The sequence below is a fragment of the Protopterus annectens genome, chromosome 5.part1, assembly GCF_019279795.1.
Source record: "Protopterus annectens isolate FY-2018-M chromosome 5.part1, PAN1.0, whole genome shotgun sequence".
NCBI lineage: Eukaryota > Metazoa > Chordata > Ceratodontiformes > Protopteridae > Protopterus > Protopterus annectens.
This window is the reverse complement of record NC_056736.1, coordinates 344,743,618-344,769,307: the sequence shown is the minus strand read 5'-3', so window position 1 is coordinate 344,769,307 and position 25,690 is coordinate 344,743,618. Positions and strand designations below refer to the sequence as shown.

General features: G+C 42.0%; 1 protein-coding gene across 1 annotated transcript in view; it reads left to right on the top strand.

Annotated features, from left to right (window-relative positions):
* Positions 1–25,690, top strand: part of INPPL1 (inositol polyphosphate phosphatase like 1) — a 1,746,155-nt gene that overhangs the window by 596,956 nt on the left and 1,123,509 nt on the right. The window contains exon 8 of the mRNA XM_044073026.1: positions 10,718–10,816. Within this exon, the coding sequence (XP_043928961.1) occupies positions 10,718–10,816 (99 nt within the window). The remainder of the gene's footprint in view (positions 1–10,717; positions 10,817–25,690) is intronic.

Genomic DNA, 25,690 nt, shown 5'->3' with positions numbered 1-25,690 from the left:
CCACACAGAATGGTATATACAGCAAATAAAGAATGAGTGAAGCTCAGATAATCCCAAATGGTGGCTTTTATTCCATAACAAACTAAGCAGGCTATAACAAAACTGCAGGCCCGATACTCTGGTTGTAACAAACTCTGCAATAGTCCAAGATGATAGTCTAGTACTGATGATGCCAGTGAGCAAAACCAGTTTGCAGAGTTTGTTACAGCCAGACTATCAGGCCTGCAGCATTTGTTACAGCCTGCTGAGTTTGTTTTGGAATAAAAGCAACTATTTGGCATTATCTGAGCTTCACTTGTTCTTTATTTCCTGTGGATACCATTCTGTGGGGTCTGTTTTTATCATGAAAATGGAGAAAATTGTAATGGCTGGATTTATTTGTTTGCGATTTTTATATCTATTTCCGTGCACTTGTTTGGTCATGCACCTATTGGTGGTGTTGGTATGTGTGTGTGTGTGTGTGTGTGTGTGTGTGTGTGTGTGTGTGTGTGTGTGTGTGTGTATATGTATGCATATATATATATATATATATATATATATATATATATGTATGGATCTACTTTACATGATCGACATTTCAAAAAGCCGAAGACCATATGATCGACTTTTGAATTGTTGATCATGTAAAAACAAAAAAAAAACACAACAATCACTTACCTTCACATTGCTACACCCCTCACACCCCCCGTACCTTAAATATACCAACTCTGAGATCGCACTACTGTGCTGAAGATGGAAATCTTTCCACTCCGCACTGTATGCAGGGGCGGCTCGTGGCATTGGACTGCCGGACTGCAGCCCCCTCAAATTAAAAAAGAAAACAAAAAATAAAAGAAAACAAAAAAAAAATTATTTTTTTAAATTTCGCGGACTTCGCACATGCGCAGTAGTCCCGACTACCGTCGGTCTATGCGCATGCTCAAGGCAGTCCGGCAGGACCCATAGAGGGACGCAAGGAGACGTCTGTGCACTTTTAAAGTGCACAGACACGCTGGGAGGATATATCGCATCCGGACTGCAACAGCAACAGCCAGAACAGTCTCGGGAGGGAGCTTGGGATCTCGTCATCGGGAAGGAGCTTTACTGGGATCTCGCGGGTCTTTGTGAGTATTGCACGGGCAGGATATGGTATGGAGAACAGACAGGTAAGTGTATGGTGCATTTTACTTTATGTGTTGGTGCTTTTAACTGGAGTTGTGTATGTGTTAGCTGGTGCTTGTAACTGGAGAGAGGTGTGTGTGTGTGTGTGTGTGTGTGTGTGTGTGTGTGTGTGTGTGTGTGTGTGTGTGTGTGTGTGTGTGTGTGTGTGTAAATGCCCCAGGTGCTCATGGTGGTGTGGTAGGGAATACCTCAGGCTTGAACCCTGTACCCTGTATGCAGGTGTTAGTTCCCTACCCACCACCATTTGTAAAAAAATTGCAGATTTTTGCCTCATATTTGATCTGATCTGTTCCTCATAATATCTGTGGTTTGTAAATGTTGCAATGCTTGATATTTGATGGTGTAGTAGTAGCATTGTTGCCTCACAGCTGCAGGTTCTCAGGTTTGATTCTTGGCTGGGGTTCCTTCTTTGTGGGGTCCGTATCTTCTCCCTGTGTTTGTGTGGGTTTGCTTTTGTGTCCTCCCATGTTACAAAGACATGTCTGCATTATTTCTTCCTGGGCCTCTGCAGAAAATTGTTTTTTTGTTCCAAGTCAGACTGTCCTGATTAACAAATGTTAAATAAAATTGAGCAGGCATTTGAATTTCAGACTTCAGGTTTCTGAATGTTTAATTCCTTGCAGATTTGATGGTGCAGTGGTAGTATTGTTGCCTCACAGCTATAGGTTTTCTGGTTTGATTATTGGTTGGGGTGGCTTCTGTGTGGAGTCTGCATCTCCTCCCTGTGTTTGTGTGGATTTGCTCTGGTGCCCTGCCATTTTACAAAGACGTGTCTGCAGTATTAATCCTCGCCTCTGCTGAAAATTGTTTTTGTTCTGTCCGCAGTAAAATTGACCGGCATTTGAATTTCAGACTTCAGGTTTCTGAATGTTTAATTCCTTGCAGATTTGATGGTGCAGTGATAGTATTGTTGCCTCACAGCTATAGGTTTTCTGGTTTGATTCTTGGTTGGGATGGCTTCTGTGTGGAGTCTGCATCTCCTCCCTGTGTTTGTGTGGATTTGCTCCGGTGCCCTGCCATTTTACAAAGAAGTGTCTGCAGTATTAATCCCTGCGTCTCTGCTGAAAATTGTTTTTGTTCTGTCCGCAGTAAAATTGACCGGCATTTGAATTTCAGACTTCAGGTTTCTGAATGTTTAATTCCTTGCAGATTTGATGGTGCAGTGGTAGTATTGTTGCCTCACAGCTATAGGTTTTCTGGTTTGATTCTTGGTTGGGGTGGCTTCTGTGTGGAGTCTGCATCTCCTCCCTGTGTTTGTGTGGATTTGCTCTGGTGCCCTGCCATTTTACAAAGACGTGTCTGCAGTATTAATTCCTGCGTCTCTGCTGAAAATTGTTTTTGTTCTGTCCGCAGTAAAATTGACCGGCATTTGAATTTCAGACTTCAGGTTTCTGAATGTTTAATCCCTTGCAGATTTGATGGTGCAGTGGTAGTATTGTTGCCTCACAGCTATAGGTTTTCTGGTTTGATTCTTGGTTGGGGTGGCTTCTGTGTGGTGTCTGCATCTCCTCCCTGTGTTTGTGTGGATTTGCTCTGGTGCCCTGCCATTTTACAAAGACGTGTCTGCAGTATTAATTCCTGCGTCTCTGCTGAAAATTGCTTTTGTTCTGTCCGCAGTAAAATTGACCGGCATTTGAATTTCAGACTTCAGGTTTCTGAATGTTTAATTCCTTGCAGATTTGATGGTGCAGTGGTAGTATTGTTGCCTCACAGCTATAGGTTTTCTGGTTTGATTCTTGGTTGGGGTGGCTTCTGTGTGGAGTATGCATCTCCTCCCTTTGTTTGTGTGGATTTGCTCTGGTGCCCTGCCATTTTACAAAGACGTGTCTGCAGTATTAATCCCTGCGTCTCTGCTGAAAATTGTTTTTGTTCTGTCCGCAATAAAATTGACTGGCATTTGAATTTCAAACTTCATGTTCTTCAGAATACATAGTAGCGCAACCTTTTTTTCTAGCAATTTTCTAAGTTTATAAGATGAATATTTTAAATTTGTCCCTATTTTGGGGACTGTATTCCCCCATTATTGGCTTCGTCCAGGTTTTTGTGCTAAGGTTGACAGCTATGGCAAGAACTGAATTCACTGAATATGGACTGTAGAATTGTGCATATTTACTGATAAAGGTGCACTGTAGAATTGTGCATATTTACTGATAATGGTGGACTGTAGAATTGTGCATATTTACTAATAATGGTGGACTGTGGAATTGTGCATATTTACTAATAATGGTGGACTGTAGAATTCTGTATATTTACTAATAATGGTGGACTGTGGAAGTCTGAGTAGACTTTTTTATGATAAATGTTCTCAACTGGGCAGTTTTGCCATTATGGGTGCATATGTTTTGTTTCCTTGCTTACTGGAAAAATGTTCAAAACAAATTTAAAACACCCTCTAACAAGTGTACTGTATTGTACAAGGAATATAATTTTTAGTACAATGAGGAAGGTGTATCAAAGAGCACATGTATGTTTCATATGCAAGGGGCCTATGATTCGAAAACAGCCCAGAATTAATCTTTATCTGCCACTGGCAAAATGTATTTTCTTGGAATGTGGGTTTCAATGCTGTTTCAATGAATGTGAGTTTCAAGGGCAGAGAAGTTTTAATGCTAAGTTTTCATTGTGAGACTGCATTGCTTTGTTTAACAGATGACTTAATGTTTGTGCTGTAAAATACAAAATAAAACTTTCAAATGAAGTCCAATCGTTGAAGTAAAGCAGTATGCACATTAGTGTTTATGGTAAATGGAGTGAAATAGCCAAGTAATGGTTAATTGGAATGGCTGCAGAGGCTCCAGTTCAACCATTATTTTGTCAGGGGAGGGCAGCAAACTCAGACAGGCCCAGCTGAACTATACCTCCCAACTGTCCAGATTTTCAAAGAATGAATAGATTTTTGCTTCTTATTTTTGGTTTGTTGTTCATAAAATTTGTAGTTTTAATTCCTAAATGATTTGCCAGAAGTCACTAAATAATAAGTTTCAGACTTCATAACCTTAAGTAAGAGCCGTTCTATCAACTGTCTCAATTTATACAAGAACAATTTTTAGTACTGTTTATATGTGCCCCCAATATATTTGGCCTTGTTCAGATTTACTGCATTAACAGGTAGAGAGGTACATGCAAATAAATTGCTTTATAGAATTAGGCATAGCCAACCTCTCAATTGTCCCCAATTTGGCTCAAAATGTTGCTCTTCCCCCTAATACTCCCTCCGCAAAATAGCAATTTTGGAAGAAAACATGGAGGGTTTACAATTAAGAAATAACTGTAATAATCAAAGTTATAGATTACTTGAAATGCATGTAGATTCTTTTATTTTGTCAGCTTCTTAAGGTAGCAGTACTAATATTAAAGTGTCCCTTCTTTGACAGGTAGCAGCTGTATTGTGTGTCTATTTTATATTTTTGCATCACATTTTTGGTCCATTTTTCATAAAATTGTGTTTTTTGGCAAATTAGTGACAAATCACTAAAGACTGAAGTTAGAAAATGACAGACATTTGAGTTTCAGATTTTATACCCTTCAGAAAATTCATACTAATGCAAGACCTATTCTATTATCGTTCTAAGTTTATTAGAGCAATATTTAAAAATTGTCCTTATTGTTGTGCCTTTGTCCCACTTCTGTGTATGGCTTTGTCCAGATTTCTTGCTCTTGAGGTTGAGAGGTATAACAAATGTGTCAGGGCCATCACAGTCAGCCAGAGAGATTTCAAATTGTGACATGCTTGTTGCACCCCACTCCCCCATGTAGTGACTCTGGATGTGTCCAAGCAAGGCAAGGAGTAGTTGTATCTACCTTGGATGGGGAGGACACACTGCATAAGTATTACAGTGGCTTTTCATCTGTCCTTGATTTTGCAGAATGGTCTGGTTTCTGTCATATTTTTGTACTGTTGATTTATGCTTATTACTCAGATTTATGCTTATTACTCAAAGTGCCTGTTGCTCTGTGTTTAAGTAGCAATGCTTTAATGACCATAAGGTAAGCTTGTCTGACATCGTAAGATGCAAGTAAGCTTTAATAAGCATACTGTTAAAGAATTGCCAACATTGAAAGCCTTTCTGTTGTTGCCATGCAGAGAATACTTGACTAGATAATGTATAAGCCTTGGGTATTAAAGGACAGGATTCCATTATTTTAAAAAGCTCATTACACTTGTTTGAGACTTTCAGTCATCTCTACAGACTTTACCCATAAACTAAACAGAATGCCAATCATGTGTGGTCCATAACCTGTACAGTAATCCTTTAAGCAATGTATCTTGAGCTTGTTTCTTGTTTGCTTTTCATTTTTTACTTTTATCATGTTTTCCCCATGAAACAAGTTGTCAGGCAGCAGGTCTTTTTTGGATAAGAAACATTTTTACAAGTGGGGGCATCACATAGATTTCTACTTTCAGCATGTTGCTTGGTACTTTAATAAAGCTGAATATATAATAAAGCTGAATATATTATAATTAGAACTGCAGTGCAAGGAGAAGTGGTTTGAGTTGAGTGCTTCTGGTTTTTCTTATACTTGATTTTGACTGGCATTCCACTAATGTATTTAAAAAGTAATTTATTTTTTCATGCCTCACAACCTTTTGTTTCCATCTAGATATTAAGTAAGCTGTCATGCAGCCAATGCATTGAAATATTTTTATTCTTCTACACTTATTTTTGTCTTGATTGGACTTTCATAATGATGGTTTGCCACCCAGGGCAGCGCATTTAATTAAAGTTAGTTTTTTGTGGTTTTGTGTATAGCTCCTCCCCTTTATGGTTGACCACACCCCTTCCATTTGACCCCACCCATTCAGCATCTCCTGCAGCCCCCCTGTGATTTGAAGTCACCAGCCGCCACTGACTGTATGGAGATGCCCGTACCGCATGGTTGACATTTCAAGTCGATCATATGGTCCCGGCCATATGGTCTTCGGCTTTCTAAAATGTCGACCATGTGAAGGGGGGGCCCATATGTATATATTTATATATATTTATATATATATATATATATATATATATATATGTGTATGTATATATATATATATATATATATATATATATATGTGCCTACTTGATATGGCCAAAATTTCAAAGTGTCGACTTTCATATGACTGAGACCATATGATCAACATTTGAAATCTCGACCATTAAAGTAAAACACAGAACACATACACAAACTTACCTTACTGCTGCTAGCAGAGGGGCTTCGCCCCATCCTTGTTCTTGTCAAACAAGTCCTTAAGGTTAGCACCTCTTTTGTAAACACAAAGTTGTTTATCACCCAGAATTGTTTTTAGGGGTACTATACCTATTTTTTATTCACAGTTTTTAACTAAAATGTATTTTAAACCTTTAAATTTACTGCAATGTGGAGTAATCCTAGAAGCAGAAAATCTTTATTATTCGCCGATCCTGATTCATAAATACATTGTTTATAAACTATAACCATTTTCTTTGCTTTGGGGTGAGTATCTTATGTTACCAAATTCAGTCTAATGTGAGGTCATTGACCTCATTGAATCATCTCCAGTAAGAACCGGTGTGTTCCCTGTTGTTATTTTTTTTCAAAACCTTCAAAGAACTCCTATAGTGGTATTTGGGTGATCATTTGGTCTTCAAAAATCCTCAGATCATGTCTCCGTGATATGACTTAAACCTTGCAGTAGCCCACTTGTCTCTATCATTGTTGTCAGCAGGTTTTTTTTTGAGGGGATCTACTACTTGAATGCAAGGACAATTTACTTGATTTTCATCTGCTTGCAGCCACCCCACCTTCTAGCCAGTACATCTGTTAGAGAGCCAAGCAGGTGGAAAAGTATATATTGTAACAGCAGTTTTTTGACACTGGGGTTACACCAGCTAGGTCATAGTATGTTTAGGGTCAGGGGTATGTATTCAGATCTGCTTGAACTTTATACAAAAGAGCATTTGTCTGAGTGTGTGAAGTATGTGCTAAAATAATGAGTAAAAAGATCGCACACACAAAACAATCAACAAAAAAACAAAAGAAAAATCTAGCAAGGCTAGACTTTCCTCTGTGTGATTCCTTAAACCTCTTGTATTAGAGGCAACATGGGATATATGCACATGGCAATTTAAGGACATCGGGTGTTTCAGCTATATGGCAATTCTGAAGTAACTCATTTGGAGCTGCCTGTACTAGAAGACGTTTGTAGTATTGATGTTCAGGAACTGCCGCACAGTACAGAGCTGGTAGCATGACGACATATTTTCCATGCATTAACACTTTTCTTTTCTTTCATCCATGAACTTTTCTCTGAAAACAATTGTTTCCCTATTTCCTGGTTCACCCAGATGTCATACTTTCCATGCTAACCTTATTTTCTCTTCCTTTATAGTTGCACTGCCTAAAATATACTGCTTGTATTTGTCACTAGACATCCAAATCTATTCCTTGCAAAGCAAGTTAACTCAGTATATTGTTTCACTTGTCTAGATGCTGCACTGGTTAATTCACTGGAGGAGTCTCTGTTTGATGACTGGCTATCTCTGGCTTCTGGGGTCTTACAAGCATCAGCATGCAAGTGGTGAAAAAAGTAATGCTTACAAGGAAAATATACAGTATCTGAGGACAGTCTTAACACTTACCAAAGCTATTTCAACACCAATAATAATCTTATTAGAAGTTAGATATGTAACACACAAAAAAGGGTACTTGCGTAGTATTGCAACCACCTTCCAAACATCTGACGGTTTAACATACAATGTTGACAAACTGCAATGTACAGGTCGCAGATGAATAATGTAAGTACCGAAATTTGTACTAACAAACACTGTGAAACACAACTGCCACACATTTGTTGTGTGTAAAACAGCTGTTGAAAGACAAAATGTTATGGCACTCTGGTTCCACGCAAGTCACGGTTGTACGGACTGGTTTGTCCAACCGCAGTAAGCAGCTGTCAAAAACGAAAGTACAGAAATTTGGAGTAATAAACAAAGTGAACGAGAAGTTTATTACATTTATTATGTGTAAAGCAGATTGGTAAATAAAAAAATGTTAATAACAAAATGTGTACATCAATGTACTTTACCCATCGCTGACATCGTTTCACAAACACTGCGGGGTGCATCCCTGCTCTATAATGGAGTACAATGCATGCATGACCTCTGAAGCATCCTTTAAAGTGTAAGGATGCACTCAGTATGCTGGCATCACTGACAGTACAGTTCAAAGAAGTTTTACCACGTCTTGTACTGCATGCATTGGGGACAGACAATCTGGCATTGATTGTTTTTACCCACCTGTCCCTCTTTAGCCATAAGGTTGCTAGTCAAACTTAACTTAGCTTAGCCAGGGCTTTATCTCTGTATGCCACAGTGCTTACCAGCATTTGTCTACATTTAGTAAAATAACGGTTGCATTTTCAGGGCAAAGCATTGTTTTTTTAACTGTGTTGATGTTTTTCTGCAATTATCTTCCAGCAGTGAACACTGGGCAGCAAGCTGATGGCTAATTATAGAACTATTTGCAGTTCTTTGGTCACTTTGTGCTGTCACATGAGTAATTAGTTTTAAAGTATATCACCAGCTTTCAAGATAACTGCAGTCTACCATCCTTGTTTAATTGGTTGAAATGAAGATAACTGAAGATAAAAAAAAATATTTGATGCTTTCTTTTAGAGAGTACTCCGATGTAGGACAGGACCACAGACTGAAATGGTCATTTTGCTGGCTGAAAAGACGGTAGATCATTAAGTTCTCCCTCTGTTGCTCAGAAAAATGAGACTGTGCAAACTGCTTGGTTTAGACCTAGTAGAGAGGCATGAAAAATGAATGTTGCCTGTAGTATCAAATCTAAAAAGGTGATGTGCGATTTGCAAAGATCATTTTTGCATGTAGCTAATTTCCCTTTTGATTTTATGTTTTGTTTTTCTTGTGTAGTTTTTGCCTCCCCATAACTGCTGATCAGCAACACCATCCCAGTCAGGTATGTCCCATTCATTCCCTTACCCTGGAATTTCACCTGGGGTCAGAGCGCGAGCTGTCTGGAGGTGACATCCATTCTAGTAACTGTGAGGATAGCTTATACCCTTGCCAGCATTCCTGCAGTGAGGGTGTTTATAATGGCCTAATCCTTCACGTGGGTGAGAGGACTTGTAATCTGTATCACTGTGAAGGCTTACTCTACCTATTCCATGCCAGTGTAAACTTCCACTCACCCATGTTGAAGGCTACCACCAGATGATGGTTTGGTGAGCCTGCTCCAGGCCACGTTGAATTGCTGGACTGTGAGGCTTGATCCACCTACCACCCCCCAAAATGGACATGCCGGTTCTTCCTTAACAGCTCTGTCAGGTACTCAAGCCTGTAATCTGATGCTGGTTGCCTGAACATTAATCTGGGCTGTAGCCTTGTGTGACACTGAAACCTGTTCTTTTCATGTGTTATTGACTAAAGCAAGGTGCTGCCATATTGTAATACAGAATACCTTTGCCCCCATCTTGATTTGAGCAGTGTGGAATGTACTTGTGTGTAAGTGAAGAAGAAACTACTCCCTTCCCCCAATAAATTTGGGTTGTTTTTTAAAACTGGGCTTAAGCCTACTAGTGTTAGATAGGTTCATAGGGAGCATTCCTTTCTTTATGCCATAGCAGAGCGTGATATGAAGTTTTCACTCTTGATTAGAAAATAAAACAGAAATGGAAAAATTAGTATTGAGACAAAAAGTTCAAGGATTTAGTTGTTTTAGAGTTCAGTTTGTTTTTAATTGCATGGCAATTTTAGAAAAAAAAATTTGCAGAAATGAAAACTCACCCAATTCATTTTTTTATTTTCATTGCATTACCATTTTTAATCTATATCGTCTTTAAAAACAGTCTTAGTTAACTCCCTTGAGTCATTTATATTTTTAATTTGTTTTGTAATTTAACTGGGTAAGATCAGTAGCTATGAGTTATAGCTATGAGTTCCCCTTTTTAAGAGAGAATTAGGACTACTGGTGGTGTTAACCGATCACCAACCCCCTCATTTTTGCACACAGGCAAATTAAGCAGGTTCTTTGATGATATAAAATGTTTGATACTTTCCTTTAGGGGAGTACCTGATCTAGGACAGGACCGCAGTATGCAAGCTGAGACTGATAGAATCACACCTGGGTTTTCAAATATGATTTTGCACTGGTGTCTCTTATCCTTCATCCTCTCAGCTGTAACATCAGTCAGTTGAGCAGGAATAATTCTGTTTTTGTGAATTTTGTCATATGTGATTAGGAAGCCATATCTGCTGTACAACTAGCTATTGACAGAAAAGTGGCCTTAGTTTGCCTGTGTGCAGTAATGATGGAAATATATTTACTGTATTAAATGAAGTGCTGTTTCATCTTTTGAAATGCTACATAGTTAAGTTAAATGTAAGTAAGTTAAATAGCTTTGTGTCATATTAAAAAGGTTAGGGCATTATGGGTTCATTCGTTTATAAAGTGTGTAAATTTGACTTCTAATATGATCTTACCATTTATTGTAATATTATATCTGGTTAAGAATGTGAAATGAAGAATTTGTATACATATAACTGCAATATGCACATTTTCTTGTCCTTTATAGGCTTTGAAAGCACTACAGGACATGAGTACGACGGCTCAGTCCCTTCCAGTTTTGCCTGCTTTCCGTAAAGTAAAGGGAATCCCAGTGCAGGCATTTGAGGTAAGGTTGATCTTTCTACACATACATACAGAATAAGAATGGTGATTGTTGGTGATGGTATCCATCAGAAGGAGTATGCATGTCATATATGGCTAGCCAAATATGATGCATTTTAGGTGGTGGAAGTAGCTGCTAAAGAAAGTAGTTGCACATGCATTTAAAACACTGAATTGTTCAAAGTACGTGCAACTTTGATTTTCCTTTGTATGCATGTTAATTTTCCAAAAGGAAGCTTTTATCTAAGAATTATTGTTATTGTGTTAGTATATCATTTTAGGTACTGGAGTCTTGCTGTAATATGAAGGCCTTGTAAGGCGCTTAACAGAGCAATATGGTTCTGGATAGTTTAAGATCTTTGAATCATTGTATTGTTAATGAATCCGTACTGTACTAAATTTCTTATGAGATGGCAGACATAACACGATCTTCTTGTTTTGCCTTGTATGCAAGCCTGATGAAATTCCTGGGGTTAGAGAAAATTGTTTGCACTTTGTCTGGTTTGCCTATGTAAGTTTCATTTTATATATGTTCCCCAGGGTATTCCATTGTGTACGAATTTATTTTGTAGGTTTTGCCACAGTACTCTTTTATGTTTCTTGTCATAGATGTCCAGGTTAAGACACCATAAGCCAATAGTGATTGTACCACTATGTAGTTTAGAATATGGGGTAGACTAAGAATGAAAAAGGCAAAAACAATGTCTAGAGTTTATAGGAATGAGTTGTGCTTTGTTGGAGAAGGTGGTCAAGGATGAGGTAGGAGTCAAGAGAATAAACAAGCTATGGGAATAAGTCGAGGATGGAGTGCTCAAGATTGTAGACATACAAGAGTGCCAGTGTGGCCATGTAGAAATTTTTGAGACTAGCTCTTAGGTCAAAAGGTAGGGCTTACTAAAGGTGAAATGGAGGGACTGGGAAGGTGGAGAGGACTAGCAAAAAGGCAGCAAAGGCTGAAGCTGAATGGGAGTTAGCAGAAGAAATAAAGAAGGGACTCGAGTGCTTTTTTTAGATCCATAGTGGAAAGAAGAGAGAGAAAGACAGAACTGTCCAGGCTGAGTAAAGATAGGGTAAGATCACAGAAGGAGGAGGGGAAGCAAAGGCACTGAAAGGATGCTTCTCTTCTGTCTTTACAAAGGAAAGCAAATGGATGGCACTGTGCTTGAAGTGAAGCAGGGCAGAATGGGAACAACAATTAACAGATAAGATGGAGAGAGAACTGGTTCAGAGGGAACTAGCTGCCCTTAGGGAGGGCAAAGCACAAGGTCCTGATGGATTACCTCCCAGACTTCTCAGAAGTCTGTCTTGTGTGCTGGCATACCTCCCTTAATGGAGGTCTTCTACAGATTGCTGGCTGGTGCAGAAATGACAGAGGACTGAACGATATCAAGTGTGGCACCCTTGGACAAGGAGCAGAAAAATTCCGGAGAGACTTACCTACAGTTGCAGGGAGAGACATGAAGATAACCCAGAGGGATAGGCTGGTAGCTTTCCTAGAGGACAACAATTTCAAGACCGCAGCTGACATGGCTTCTTAGCTAAAATGAATTACTAGTTATAACTGTTTGTTTTATCACTGGATTATAGCTAAACTTGATGTGGGAGTTCCTGCAGGCATAGTCTGCCTGGACTTTGGCAAGGCTGTCAACTCAGTCCTACACAGGGAGTCAGATGGCAGAGATTGGGATTAGGACAAAGACAGAGCTAGATAGCTACATGATAAAAAGGTAGGGCACAAAGGGTTATGGTGAGAGTGACAGTACTAGGAATTAGGAACGTAAATAGTGGAATACTGCATATTCAGTATTCTTCATTGTGTTTGCCCTGGACATATCTGAAGAAATAGAAAACAGGATCAGCCTCTTTGTCAGTTACACAAAGGTAGGTACAGCAGAAGAAGGCTGAGCAAAGAGAAAGATTTGCAAAAAATGAATAAGTGGGAATAAAGGTGGCAGATGAGGTTCAGTGCAAACAAATGCTGAGTACTGCCGTTGGGCCACAGCAGTCATGGTATGAAGCTTCAGGAAGGATAAGTGTAACTAATGGTGCAAGAGTAGGAAGAAGATCTGTGATGTTGATCATGTATGGACTGGACCAGTATGAGCAGAGTGAGAGAGGTCAGTGACAGCAGCAGACAGAAATACTGGTTTGTATCCTCAAGAGGGTAGATTTCAGAAGCTGAGAGAGAGTACTGCTACCCTACAAGGACCATGGTCACACCTCACCTTGAGTATTCCATGCAGTTCTAGAGGCTGTACAAGGAAAGGGACATCGGGCTGCTGGAAGAAAGTTCCAAGGGTTTGTAAGGAATGGATGACTGAACTCTAGAGAAGTTGAAGCTTTTCTCATGTGAAACCAGAAAAAAAGGGGGATATATCAATACATAAAATTTTATCAGAAAGATGTGAGAGAAGAGGGAAAAAGAAGGCACAGATGGAAGATTGTGAGGACTAATTGCTCCCTCTATTTTGAAAAGTAATTTTTTCCCCAAAAGAGGTTGTAGACCCATGGAATGGACTACAGTAATGGATGGTAGAGATGGAATCCATAGACGTGTTTGAGGGCATGAGACATGTAGAAAAAGTGTAATTGAAAAAGTAGTGATGGAGTGGAGGTAGAATGCTAAATACCCTTAATAGAGCAGAATGTGCTTACTGTCCACTGACTTTAGGTACATGTGTACTTAAGTTTCATGGCCTGGTAACTGTCACTGAGCCAGTGGCCTTTTTCATGAGAGTACCAGGGAGAAAGTACACTGAAATAATATTCTAAGTCATGTTCACAACAAATGTTTCATATATGTTGCACTTTTTTGAAAGTTTAGTAAAAAAAAAAGTAATCTGTAAAAGTCTTGCTTGTTGGATGTTGTAACAAACAGCAGCAACTACTGGTAGAGAGGTGGTACATTACATTTCTGACAGTACTGAATAAGGCAGTGACTTTTGCATTGTTTTATTTAGAAAAAATAAGGAGGTGACGGGATATGTGATGTGATTTGGAGTTTTGGAAGCCACACGTGTTGGAATATTTGTTCTCGGTAGACAGCACTCTTAGGTCAGATAGCCTCCTTTCGTGGCTCCTTTAGTGTGTTTTTTGTTCTTTGGACCTGATGCTTTGCAAGAACACAAACACTTTAGATTATAGGGCTCCTGGTAGCCCTGCTTATGGACTGTACAGGATATATCCTGGTTTTGAGTACCCAGTGGCTGTGTTTAGGAAGGGTTGTTTTGAGTTGTTTGAAGTTCCTCTGTTTGATATTCAGAGTATCATTTCCATACTCGTGCAGTAGACACTGTCATTGGTTAGTCATTCTCCTATAAGAAAGAACTAAGGAGGGCATGCCTTAGCAGCGTAATAGTGGCCATAACATAGCTGAAGCTGACTTTGCTGAGTTTTGGGCAAGATGGCATCCATGTTCTTTAGGGTGCCATGGCAGTTGAGAGGATGTGGAATAGAATTGTAAGGGAGTATAGATGGATTCCTTATTGCATAGGACAAGCAGCCATAGTCTGAGTCCTTGATGGGCTTGGTTGCAGAAAGGGAACCCCATCTACAAGTGAAGTGAGAATTGTCCATTACCTCATTGCTTATGTCTAGGGCCTGGCTCAGAAAGAAAGCCCTTTAGCATGTATTTTCACTGCTACCACAAACATCTCACATTTGCAGGGATGTGGTCCTGTTGTTGGACAGGAAGTAGTCCTCTTTCAATGCTAGATGCAGTGCTCCTGACTCTTCTGGGGTCTGTTCTATTTAACTGGTTTGCTTTCCATCATATATCCCTTTATTAAACAAGGGGCATGAAGTTGAATCTCCTGGTCAGGGAGACTGTGCTTGCCCAGTAGAATGTTGTATAATGGGACATGCTTCTTTCAGCACTTTGTATTGTTGAGGAAGTGATTCTAATGGCAGTTGTATTGAGACACTCCTCTAGTCCTTTCCTGAAATTGTAGTTTGAGGCTAGGTCTGGTCTGATTCTTTTGGGAAGAGGTGATTAGGGGAATGCAATACTTCCCATCTTCCCTTAGTGCAATAAGGAAAGGGAAGGGTTTGTTGGATATGTTCACCCTCCAGAGGTTCATGAGCACATTCTCATTTTAACCTATTTCATACCTCTTTGCAGATGCCAGTGAAGAAAGAACATAACTTTTCTTGAAGGCCATTGATTTACAAGAAAAGTATGATGTCAGACTGTCATGTCCCTGGCAGAATGGGAATCGCTGCATTCCCCCAGTGCTAGCCATAGGCAGTTGGCTCCACCTTAGGGTCAAGCTTCTGGTGTAGACCCATAATTCTGACTGTTTTGCTGCTTGGTTCTCAGAAGTATTATGGGTTGCTAAGCAGCTTTCCTGTCTAGCTTCAGGTGGAAGTGGTTCTTAATTAGGGCACCTGTGTTGGTCATTTGCATTATGCTTAATGTTTTCATTCATCTGTATTATTTGAGCCTTAGTATTTTATTAGAGTAGGTACATTGAACAGATACTAACTCTCATATCCTTTGGAAGGCAGGATTGTTAATCCTTGGCTGGACAAACAGTTCTTTTGGGAGTGACACTTTTCTGTTTGTCTTTGAAAAGCACTTCTTGGACTTTGAAGTTCATGTTTACAGACTGTGTATTTTACAGTTTGAACATGTGGGTTAAACTTTGTTGGAATGCATAATCTGAAGTAGGTACTTCATTTGTCAGCAACCTTTGGAACCTTTGGGTATCGGATCCGATCTCAGATCTGAGCCGGCAACTTGTTTCACAGCTATCAGATCCGAGCTCCTAGCTCCTCCCCTTACCCATAATCCCCTGCCAACCCTGACTGACCTCAGATCTAGTTTGCCGCGCTTAGTGAAAGCAGCTAGATTCAGAGCTCCTAGTATCGCAGATAAGTTTTTCAACTTTATTGTAATTGTTGTTGTAAAATGTTTAGTAAAAGATTGAGTGCATTAGGTTCCCTTTATTTTAGCCTTAGAATCTTGTATTTTTGTTAGTGTAAATTCCTCCCCTCCCTCGCTGGTGCGTAGTGTTTGTGTGGGTCGGTGTGTGTTTGGGGCCTTTTGTGAGTGAGTTTGCTTTTTTTCATAGTACAATGTCAGAGGCCCCAAAACCGATCTTCTCTAAATGCACCGAGTGTGGCCATAAGCTTTCACCGGTGGATGGCCACACTCGGTGTGTTCGGTGCCTTGGGGTTGAACACCTGTCCTCTGGATGTGCTATCTGCACAGGGTTCAACCCCAGGGCACTGAAAGAGCGGAGGTCGAAGCTGATCCTGGCGGGACTTTTGCCCCCGGATTTGGCTTCAGCCTCTGGTGCTCCCGTGGCCTCACCCCAGTCCTCGGTGGCGGCCACTCCTGCCTGTCTCCCCCCAGCCAGGACTCAAACTCCCGCTACGGCACCGGAGGAGAGGGTGGCCAGGAGGGAGAAAAAGAGGGAGAAGCACCACAAGCGGCGGGCCGAGGCCTCCGCTTCGGCCCCCCCGGCTAAGCAGGCTTCTCCCTCCATGGCTTCCAAGTCTCCTCCTCCTCGGCTCCGGTCTCCATGCTTCTCAGTGGGACCCGAGGAGGAGGAGACCCGATCTCCGTCGAGGTCATCGAGGCGGCAATCCCAGCCCGCCTCAGTGGCCTCATCGAGATCCACTTATAGCCTGTCAGATGCAGACTTGGACCAGATGATGCGAAGGTTCATCCAGGCCCAGCTGCAGATGGGAGGGCTCCTACCTCCCCCCCCCAACGCCTTTTTTTGCCCCGATAGTTCCTTCTCCGACCCGCTTCCCGGGTTCAGAGCGCCCAGAGCTGGGCAGCGTTGGAGCCGGGGGTGGGTCGGCTTCGACAGTGCTTGGTACTTCGGCTCCGACCTTTCCCTCGAGTTTGTTGGGTCCGTCCTTGTCGGATCCGAGCTCTCGGAGCCTTGGGCTGAGCTTCGGATCCGAGGGATTCAGTGTGCCTTCAATTCCGTCCAGGTCAGAGCACATGGGTCCTTCGGATCCGATGGTCTCGGCTCCGGTTCCGATCCCCCCATCGGATCCGAATGGGAGTCGGCTCTCAGATCCGAGAGAGAGCGACTCTCCCTTGGCCTTCGATGCGGTGGAGAGGGCTCTGTTGAGTGCATCCGGACCCCTGGCCCTTGCCTCGACTCCATCCTGCACTCCCTCTCAGCTGGGTCTGGCTTCCATTGCCCGGCCACAGGGACAGCCTGCTTCGATGTCTCAGGTCGCTCCTTTGGAACAAGATGTTGCTGGTGAGACTTCCTCGGACAGCCCCCCCCGGGGATGTTCCTCATAAGCAGAAGTGTAAGAGGAGGCACGTAGACTCCCCTGAGTCCTTAACAGAAGACACGGACTTGGATGAAGGAGAAGGCTTTCCAAGGTCACCCCCCGAGGATGTCTCCTTCGGAGACATCATGGAAATGCTCAGGATTGGGGGGGTGGTCTGCCCCCAAGGCTTCCTCCGACGAGTCCGTGTTCCTGGAGGCATTCGAAGCAGGCCCATCTACCTCTTGGGTGTCCCCTCCGCCGACCCCCTGGTGGACCTTATTACCACCAGGGCGTGGAAGGAGCCGGACACTGTGGAGCCAGTTCCCAAATGCCCCAATAGGATTCTGAGCCCCCTTCAGAGAGGTCCCACTGGAGCAAGGGTCCCCCTGTCGATGCCATGTTGGTGGCGGCAGCTACTAAGAGGGAATTAGCTCAGGACAGCCCCTCGGTCCATCCACCGAGCAGAGAGTCCCGCTCGATGGATCGCCTAAGGAAGCGGGTCTTTAGTTCAGCGATCTTCTCAGTAAGGTCCCTGAACTACATGGCACACATTATTAGGATGCAGCGAGACCTTATCAAAGAGTACGCTGCTTCCCCCTCGGAGTCCATGTCGGCGGAGGACAAACAGTTGTACTCCACTCGCATGGCCACTCTAAGATCTATATCGAATACCTCTGTGCGGATTTGTCCCATGCCACAGAGGGAGCCGCTAGAGCCAGCGGAGCAGGCCTAGTCATGAGACGCCAGGCCTGGCTCTGACATTGTGACTTTGCGGAACCCTTCAAGGCGTCATTTGCGAATGCCCCTTTCGATGGTTTAGCCTTATTTGACAAGACAGTTCGTGAGACTTTAGTCCAGAGCGAAAAGGACGGGAAGACGTCAGCCGTCGGAGTCCGCTTCTCTGCTCCCCAGACGTCTTTCTCCAAGAACCAAAAGGGACAGAAGAAGATGTGGTTCCGGAAATCGCAACATTACCAGCCTGCTCCGGACAACCAGTCCTTCCGTGATAGAGGAGGACATGGAGGATGCCCCCCTAGGGGCAGAGGGGGCCTGAAGAATTTTGGGTCCAGAGAAACCTTCTCTGATCGGCCCACGCAGCAACCCTCAGGGGTTGCCCGACTGCTCCACTCTGGAGGCAGTCAGGGGGCGTTTCTCGAGGCATCTGGCAGCTTGGGAGTCCATCACATCAGATCGCTGGGTGCTTCGTATCATATCCAGAGGTTACCAAATTCCCCTGTATCATGTCCCCAAACTCAGAAACCTCCCCGATGTACCACCCGATCAGAAGGAGGTAGCAGCTGCAGAAATTCAGCAGCTCCTAGGAAAAAGAGCCATCCAACCTGTCCCCCCAGACCAGCATGGATTAGGTTTTTACTCCAGGTTCTTTCTGGTGCCAAAAAAGACGGGGGACTTAAGGCCAATTCTCGACCGCTCCGTTTTGAGCCTGTCAGTAACCAAACAAAAATTCCGGATGGTCACTCTTCAATCCATCTTCCCCCTATTGCGGGAGAACGACTGGATGTGCTCAGTAGACCTCAAGGATGCATACTACCACATTCTGATGGACAGATGATCCAGGTTCCTCCGCTTCCGGCTGGGAGCCAGTCACTACCAGTTCAGGGTCCTTCCCTTTGGCCTCACCACAGCCCCCAGGGTGTTTACCAAAGTATTAGCAGTGATAGTGGCCCACCTGAGACTCCAGGGAATGCAGGTTTTTCCATACCTGGACGACTGGCTCCTGACCGACCCGACAAGGCATCTACTTTGCTCAGCCAGGGACTACTTCCTCCAGCTTGCTCCCCAGCTGGGCATCACCATCAACAGGGACAAATCTTCTCTTGCTCCGACTCAGGTGATAGAGTTTATAGGGGCCAAGTTGGATACAAGAAACCTTCTAGCATTCCTGACTGCGGAACGACTATAAAACCTGAGGCTTCATGTGCGGGCCATCCTCCATTTAGAAGCCCCATCGGCGGAGTTGGTCCTGAGGGCTCTAGGCTCCATGGCGGCGGCAATCACTCTTTTGCCATTGGCTCGTCTAAATATGAGGGTCCTGCAATGGACCCTTCAAGTACAGTGATCCTTTCTACATTACCCCCTAAGCCATCCTATTCCCCTCAGCAGGGCTTGCAGGAGGGCTCTCTTATGGTGGCTCCAATCTGCGGACCTACATACGGGACGTCCCTTCTCCACGCCTCCTCCCCTCGCCACGGTGACCACGGACGCCTCTCACCTCAGGTGGGGGGGCATTGCTCAGGCAGGATGGTCCAAGGCACGTGGAACGACACAGAGACCTCTTTGCATATCAATGTCCTGGAGATGAGGGTGGTGCTATTAGCATTGCAGGCACTTCAGAACCTTCTTCCTGTAGGAACTATTGCGATCCAGAAAGACAACATGTCATTTGTCTGGTACATCAACAAACAGGGGGAACCGGGTCCTATCCTCTCTGTCAAGAGGCCATGAGAGTGTGGGAATGGGCGACCTCCACCAACCGCTTTCTTATTGCGACACACATTCCGGGACGGACCAACATTCTGGTGGACAGGCTCAGCTGCACCATCCTTTCCCCTTACGAGTGGTCTCTCAATCCCCAGGTAGCGAAGCGGATTTTTGCTGAATGGGGGCAACCCTGTTGCGATCTCTTTGCTTCTCCCTCAAATACAAAATGCAACAGTTACTTCACTTTAATTCCCCCCTTCGGGAAATCCCCGAGAGACACTCTGGTGCATGCTTGGCCTCCCGGTCTACTTTATGCTTACCCACCTCTACCTCTGATGCTGAAACTCATACAGAAAGCCAGTTGGTTGGGGAGCAGAATGATCCTCATTACCCCGTTCTGGCCTTGTCAAGCCTGGTTCCCTTACCTGTGGTCTCACCTGGTAAATCCTCCTTGGATTCTGGATCCCCTACCGGATCTAATATCTCATCCCCTGAATCTCCCGATCCCGAATCTGGACAACCTCAAGTTGACAGCTTGGCTGCTCCAGTTCTACTCCTAATCAGGACTCCCGGAATCTCTTCACCAGTTAAAGCCATCCTTGTAGCAGCACATAAACCTTCCACTAGGAAGGTCTATCGCAGTAAGTGGAAGCATTTCTCCATCTGGACGAAGAATCATAACTTAGATCCCTTCACAGCGCCGTTACCGACTGTGTTGGATTTCCTTACAGGTCTGTTTCATCAGGGGGCTAGCTGCTCTACGGTCAAGGTTCATCTGGCAGCTATCTATCATTATCATGTGGGACATGAGTCAGGTCCTTTGATCACAGCTAAATTGTGTAAAACCTTTCTAAAGGGTACCTTCCTGCTCAAACCTCCTGTCAAGGAAGTTATACCCCCTTGGGATTTATCTCTACCTTCAGGCATTGACAGCTCTCCCTTTTGAACCTGCTGCTTCGGTTGATCTTAAGTACCTCTCTTGGAAAACGGCGTTCCTTGTCAATATTACTTCAGCGAAAAGAGTTTCTGATCTTCAGGCCCTTTGTGTAAAACCCCCGTACTTGGCTTTTCACCGGGATAGAGTGCACCTCAGGACCAACCCCTCGTTTCTTCCCAAGGTGGCTTCAGAGGCCAATATCAATCAATCCATTAACCTGCCAGTCTTCTTTCCTAAGTATCAGAACAAAGGAGAATACAAGCTGCATTCGTTAGATGTGCATAGACAACTGTGCTTTTACATCCACAGGACTGCTAGTCATAGACAATCCGACCAGTTGTTCATCTCCTTTGCCAAATTTAACTTGGGTAAACCTGTCTCTAAGGTCACTTTATCACGATGGATCTCACAGTGTATTCTATCGGCCTATGAAAGTTCTGGGAGGCCCGCACCTCAGGGAGTTCGTGCACACTCTACTCGCTCTATATCTACCTCCGCTGCCTTTAGTTCTAGAGTGTCTTTAGATGACATTTGCTCCGCAGCCACTTGGGCCTCATCTCATACCTTTATCAACCATTATAAGCTGGACGTTATCTCCAGAGGGAGAGCATCTTTTGGCTCCGCAGTGCTCCGGAATATCCTTCCACGATGACCGCCCAAGATCCAGGTAGCTGGGGACTCTGTCCCAAAGGTTGCTGACAAATGAAGTACCTATTTCAGATTAAGAAGTTATGTACTCACCATAACGTTCCATCTGAGTAGGAATCTTCATTTGTCTGCAACCATCCCCCCCTCCTTCCCCCTGACCTTCAGAAGTTTTAGTCCCTGGATGTCCTCCTTCTAGTCCCCTATGGGACGTATTTAACCTTTTTAGCTGCTTGTATGAGGGCAAACTTGATCTGAGGTCAGTCAGGGTTGGCAGGGGATTATGGGTAAGGGGAGGAGCTAGGAGCTCAGATCTGATAGCTGTGAAACAAGTTGCCGGCTCGGATCCGATACCCAAAGGTTGCAGACAAATGAAGATTCCTACTCAGATGGAACGTTATGGGTGAGTACATAACTTCTTATTTTTGTAAGGTCTCTTTCCAGTAATGGTCATTACCACTGCTTGATGGGTCTCAGAGACTCAAGGCTTTATGTATGGGGAACTCCATGTAGTAGTTCCCTGGAACTGGATTTCCTCTAGCTGAAGTCTGTGAACTGTTTGCTTTTTTTATCTCTCTCTCTCTCTTTTACCCATAGGGACAGAATTCTGGGGAGTAAAGGCCTTTAACTCTGTGAATGCATTTTGTCAGCTCAAGTGTTCCTGGAATGAGTTTGTGAGTCTCTCTCCTTATCCACCGAGTGAATGGTTCCTGTTGTCCCATTCTTGATGAAGTTCTCAGTTTTAAATAAAATAAAGAACAAAAGTTCTAAACTTGTATTTTTGTTAGACATCCATCTGTTTCATTTTGTTTGCTTAGGGTGTCTCTGTTGTGGATATTCTGCAGTGTATCATTTGGTTTTAGGGTGTATACTTTCTTTAGGTGGAGGTGTCTCAGTGTTATCTCCAGGAGCCAAACCTGTCTTTCTTTTTTGGTACTTCAGTGTCGCCTTCTGAACTCTGGCTTTGTATGACCCTCTAGGTCCTTCTACCTTTGTGCTTAGAACTCAGCTTTAGGGCCTGTCATGGAGGGTCCTGTAATTCAGTTGTTACATATTTCTTAAGTGTCGGTTAATCTACAAGATGGCTGTCCTTGGTGGATAAGAACCATCTTCCTTCCATCCCTTGGTGAATGAGTTGCTTCTCCACTAGCCTTCTCTCTTCAAGTTCCCAGTGTTTTTGTTTATGTAATTATCTTGCTTTTAAGTGAGCTATGATGGTATAAACTGTCATCAAGTGGCTTTGACAGGATCACTTGTATAACTTACTTCAAGGTTGTGGAGCCATAAAGTAGGTTTTATGAATATATCATGTCATTCATGTTCAGTTGAGTTTATTCAGTGAATTCCCTTAAACAGACCTTGTTGCAAAAAAAATAATTTCCAGTTATACCAGTATACTTGTAGATGTCTTATTGACTGTGTAAGTGTCGGATCTTCACTGTCACTTCCTGATTTGCAGGTAGGTGATCAACAGTGAATTGGGGGTAAATTGATGGGCTCATGTGGTGATGAATTGCTTACGCAGACTACAGCATACTGTCCATTGTCAAAAGTTTTTGCCCATTCCCAACATTGGATCTTTAAAAAAGTAGATAACCAACTCCTGACTGTTGAAAGGATGAACTCACCTTTATGACCAATCATAGGTCTGTTGATTCTTTTTTCAGTAGAATCCAGATGAGACAAGTAACATCCTTAAAAAATGTAAGAGAACAAGTTATGTATGAGTGTCTGCTAATTGACTGAATGTGAAAGTAAAAAAAGCAATATGTTTACTTTTAGAGTTAAGGATAGGGTAAGCATTTTAATGAGGCTTAGATTTAGTGTTGGTCGACATAGATAGGAGTGATACAAGGGGGCATCGCCTCCTGTGCATCACCCTTGCTTATGTGTACTAACTGTAATCATAATGCTAATGCTAACTTTTATTTATTTAGCTAATTTCATTTAATTGATTATTTATTTATTTATTCATTCATTTATTTTAGTTTGATAACCAGGTAAGTGTACTAGTTGATAGACCCTTTTCAGCTATGACCCCTGCACCATGATGCAAAGCACAAACAGAAAATTATACATAGACTAAAAAATACACGTAGTACTTGAACAAAGCAGAGACAAAACATTTGTATATTATTTATGAATGTAAATGCAAGTGATATCAGTATATCACTAACAGTAAGCAAACAGACCTAAACCTAACCCTAGTCTTAATGCACATGCATGCTCACACAAGCTGTACTAAAATTCAGTACTCCACCTGCCAAACTGATATTTTGACACACACACAATTTACAATTACAATACTTGAATTGAGATTTTGAATTATGATATACTTACATTGATTTAATGGAGATGCGTGTGTACATATGACCACAAGGCATACTAAGGATGCAGGTTAGGTGGAACATCTGATAGCTCATGGCTGTAGCAGCACTGAATGGAAAGATGATAAATCAGCAAGCAAAGGAGAGTAATTTTGCTGGAATTTAATTCATCTTAGTGTCTTGTTGAGAACCTTCATGAGGTGGATCCTGTTTTTCCCAAAATCTCACCAAGATGACAATGATCTATAAAACTGTATTTTATATAGTATATATCATGGACAGAAGTAGGTTAAAAATAAAAAAAGATAGCTGGGTGCACAAGACCCAGGATAAAAAAGTGCCCAGTCCTGGTAGGCACACTGGTGCCAGGAATGGAAAAAATGACAGTGTAGAATCCTCAAGACATGGAAACATTCCTACAATGGGGCTAGTTCACAAAAATCACAAAAACTGATAGGCCAAAAAGAGCCATAAAGATGATAGAGTGGGCTATGGAGGATAAGCAAAAAATTAAGTATTGTTACTGTTATGTAAGAAGCCCAGAATTTCCAGACAGATGATATACAAAAAGATTGAGAGAAATAAGAGGAAAGAAAAAGACTTAGACAAGAAAAACTGTCAGAAGCTTCAAATAAAAAAAAATCTGTTCATTAATATAACAGATTTATTAAATAGACCAAGAATCCTTGGGCTGTTTGGAAAAGTAAGCAACCGAGGAAGTGCGAAAATATAAAAAACAAAAAAATCTAGAGAATTTTGAAACGTATGAAAAAGAAATATGGACATGGGAAAGAAAGAGATATGGTGCAATATTATGCAAACGAGAAAGCCAAATTAATCAATACAAAAAAGCAGCCCCATTATATTATTCAAAGAGAAAACAGGCAAAGGCATCCAGGTGTGGAAAATTTCATAATACAAAAAAATTAGATCACAAAGAGGGAACATAGAATAGAAATTAGTAAAGCAGAAGTTAAAAAATTAGAAGCTCAAGTTATGGAGTACCTGCAAAGTGAACGATTTAGTGTAGAAAGTCTAACACAGGTTATATCACAGCATGATGGAATAACGAGTCCCCCAAGTAAGGAGAAACAGGAGGAGCAGGAGCCATGAAGCATCAGTATGGACGTGGGAAAGAAAGAGATTAAATATGGTGCAATATTAATGCAGAGGAGAAAGCAAAACTAATCAGTAAAAAAAGTGCAGCACCAAAGATATTTGAAGAGAAATATAGGCAAAGGCATCCAGATATGGAAAATTTTGCAATAAGAAAATGGAGGAAAAGTAGAAGAGGATTAGTAATGGAGAAGTTAAATAGAAACTGAGGTTATGGATTACCTGTGAAGTGAAGGATGTGGTGTAGAAAATCTTACTCTGATAAACCTGTGAATTGAAGGATTTGGTGTAGAAAATCTAACTCTGATAACATCATAGCAGGATAAAGCAATGGATCCTCAAATTATGGAGAAACCAGTGGACCGGGAAACATCTGATCAGCTGCCATACTAAGATACTTTGGAGCCTTCCATAAGAAACCAGTACAAAAGGGGCACGCCGCATATATAATCTTTTGATGGATATGCCAACTCAGGAAGGGTCTTCAAGGATTATTAATGATTATTTTTTCCATATCCTTAATGTCCAAGAGAATCCATTGATGGACATAAAGTCCGCTTGCACTGTGGACAATATTTCTTTTATGAGTAACCAGGTACCTGAGTTCATGAAACGTTAGAGAACTTGAAAACAAAATGTATAAATATAAGAGATTGCAATGGCAGCATCTTCATTTGCAGGCATCCCTTGAGCACAAAGTAATTCCAAGGGGTTTAAGAATATTAAATATGCCTAGCTATGGGGAGACATATCCTGACCTACTTAGAAAGTGGCAGGAGCTAAATCTACAATTTAATTCCCAGTATATACGGCTTTTGATTGACTTTTTCCTACTTATGTAATGTGAATTAAAAGAAGACATTATTGCTATTGAGAACAAGATTTCTACTTGTTTCTCAGCAGATATTATCAATGATAAAATGGATCAACTGAAAGAAAATATTATTTCATATGAAAAGGTTGTTTTATATGTGTATATATATATATATATATATATATATATATATATATATATATACACACATACATTTTTACAAAATATATGTGTTGTTTTTAAAGCAGCTGGAACAGTTTAGTGAGAAATTTTATTTTAAACTAAAATGATTATTTATTAATGTATTAAGGAGGTTGATTGGTTGTTGCTAGATGATATAACTATTTATACGAATGA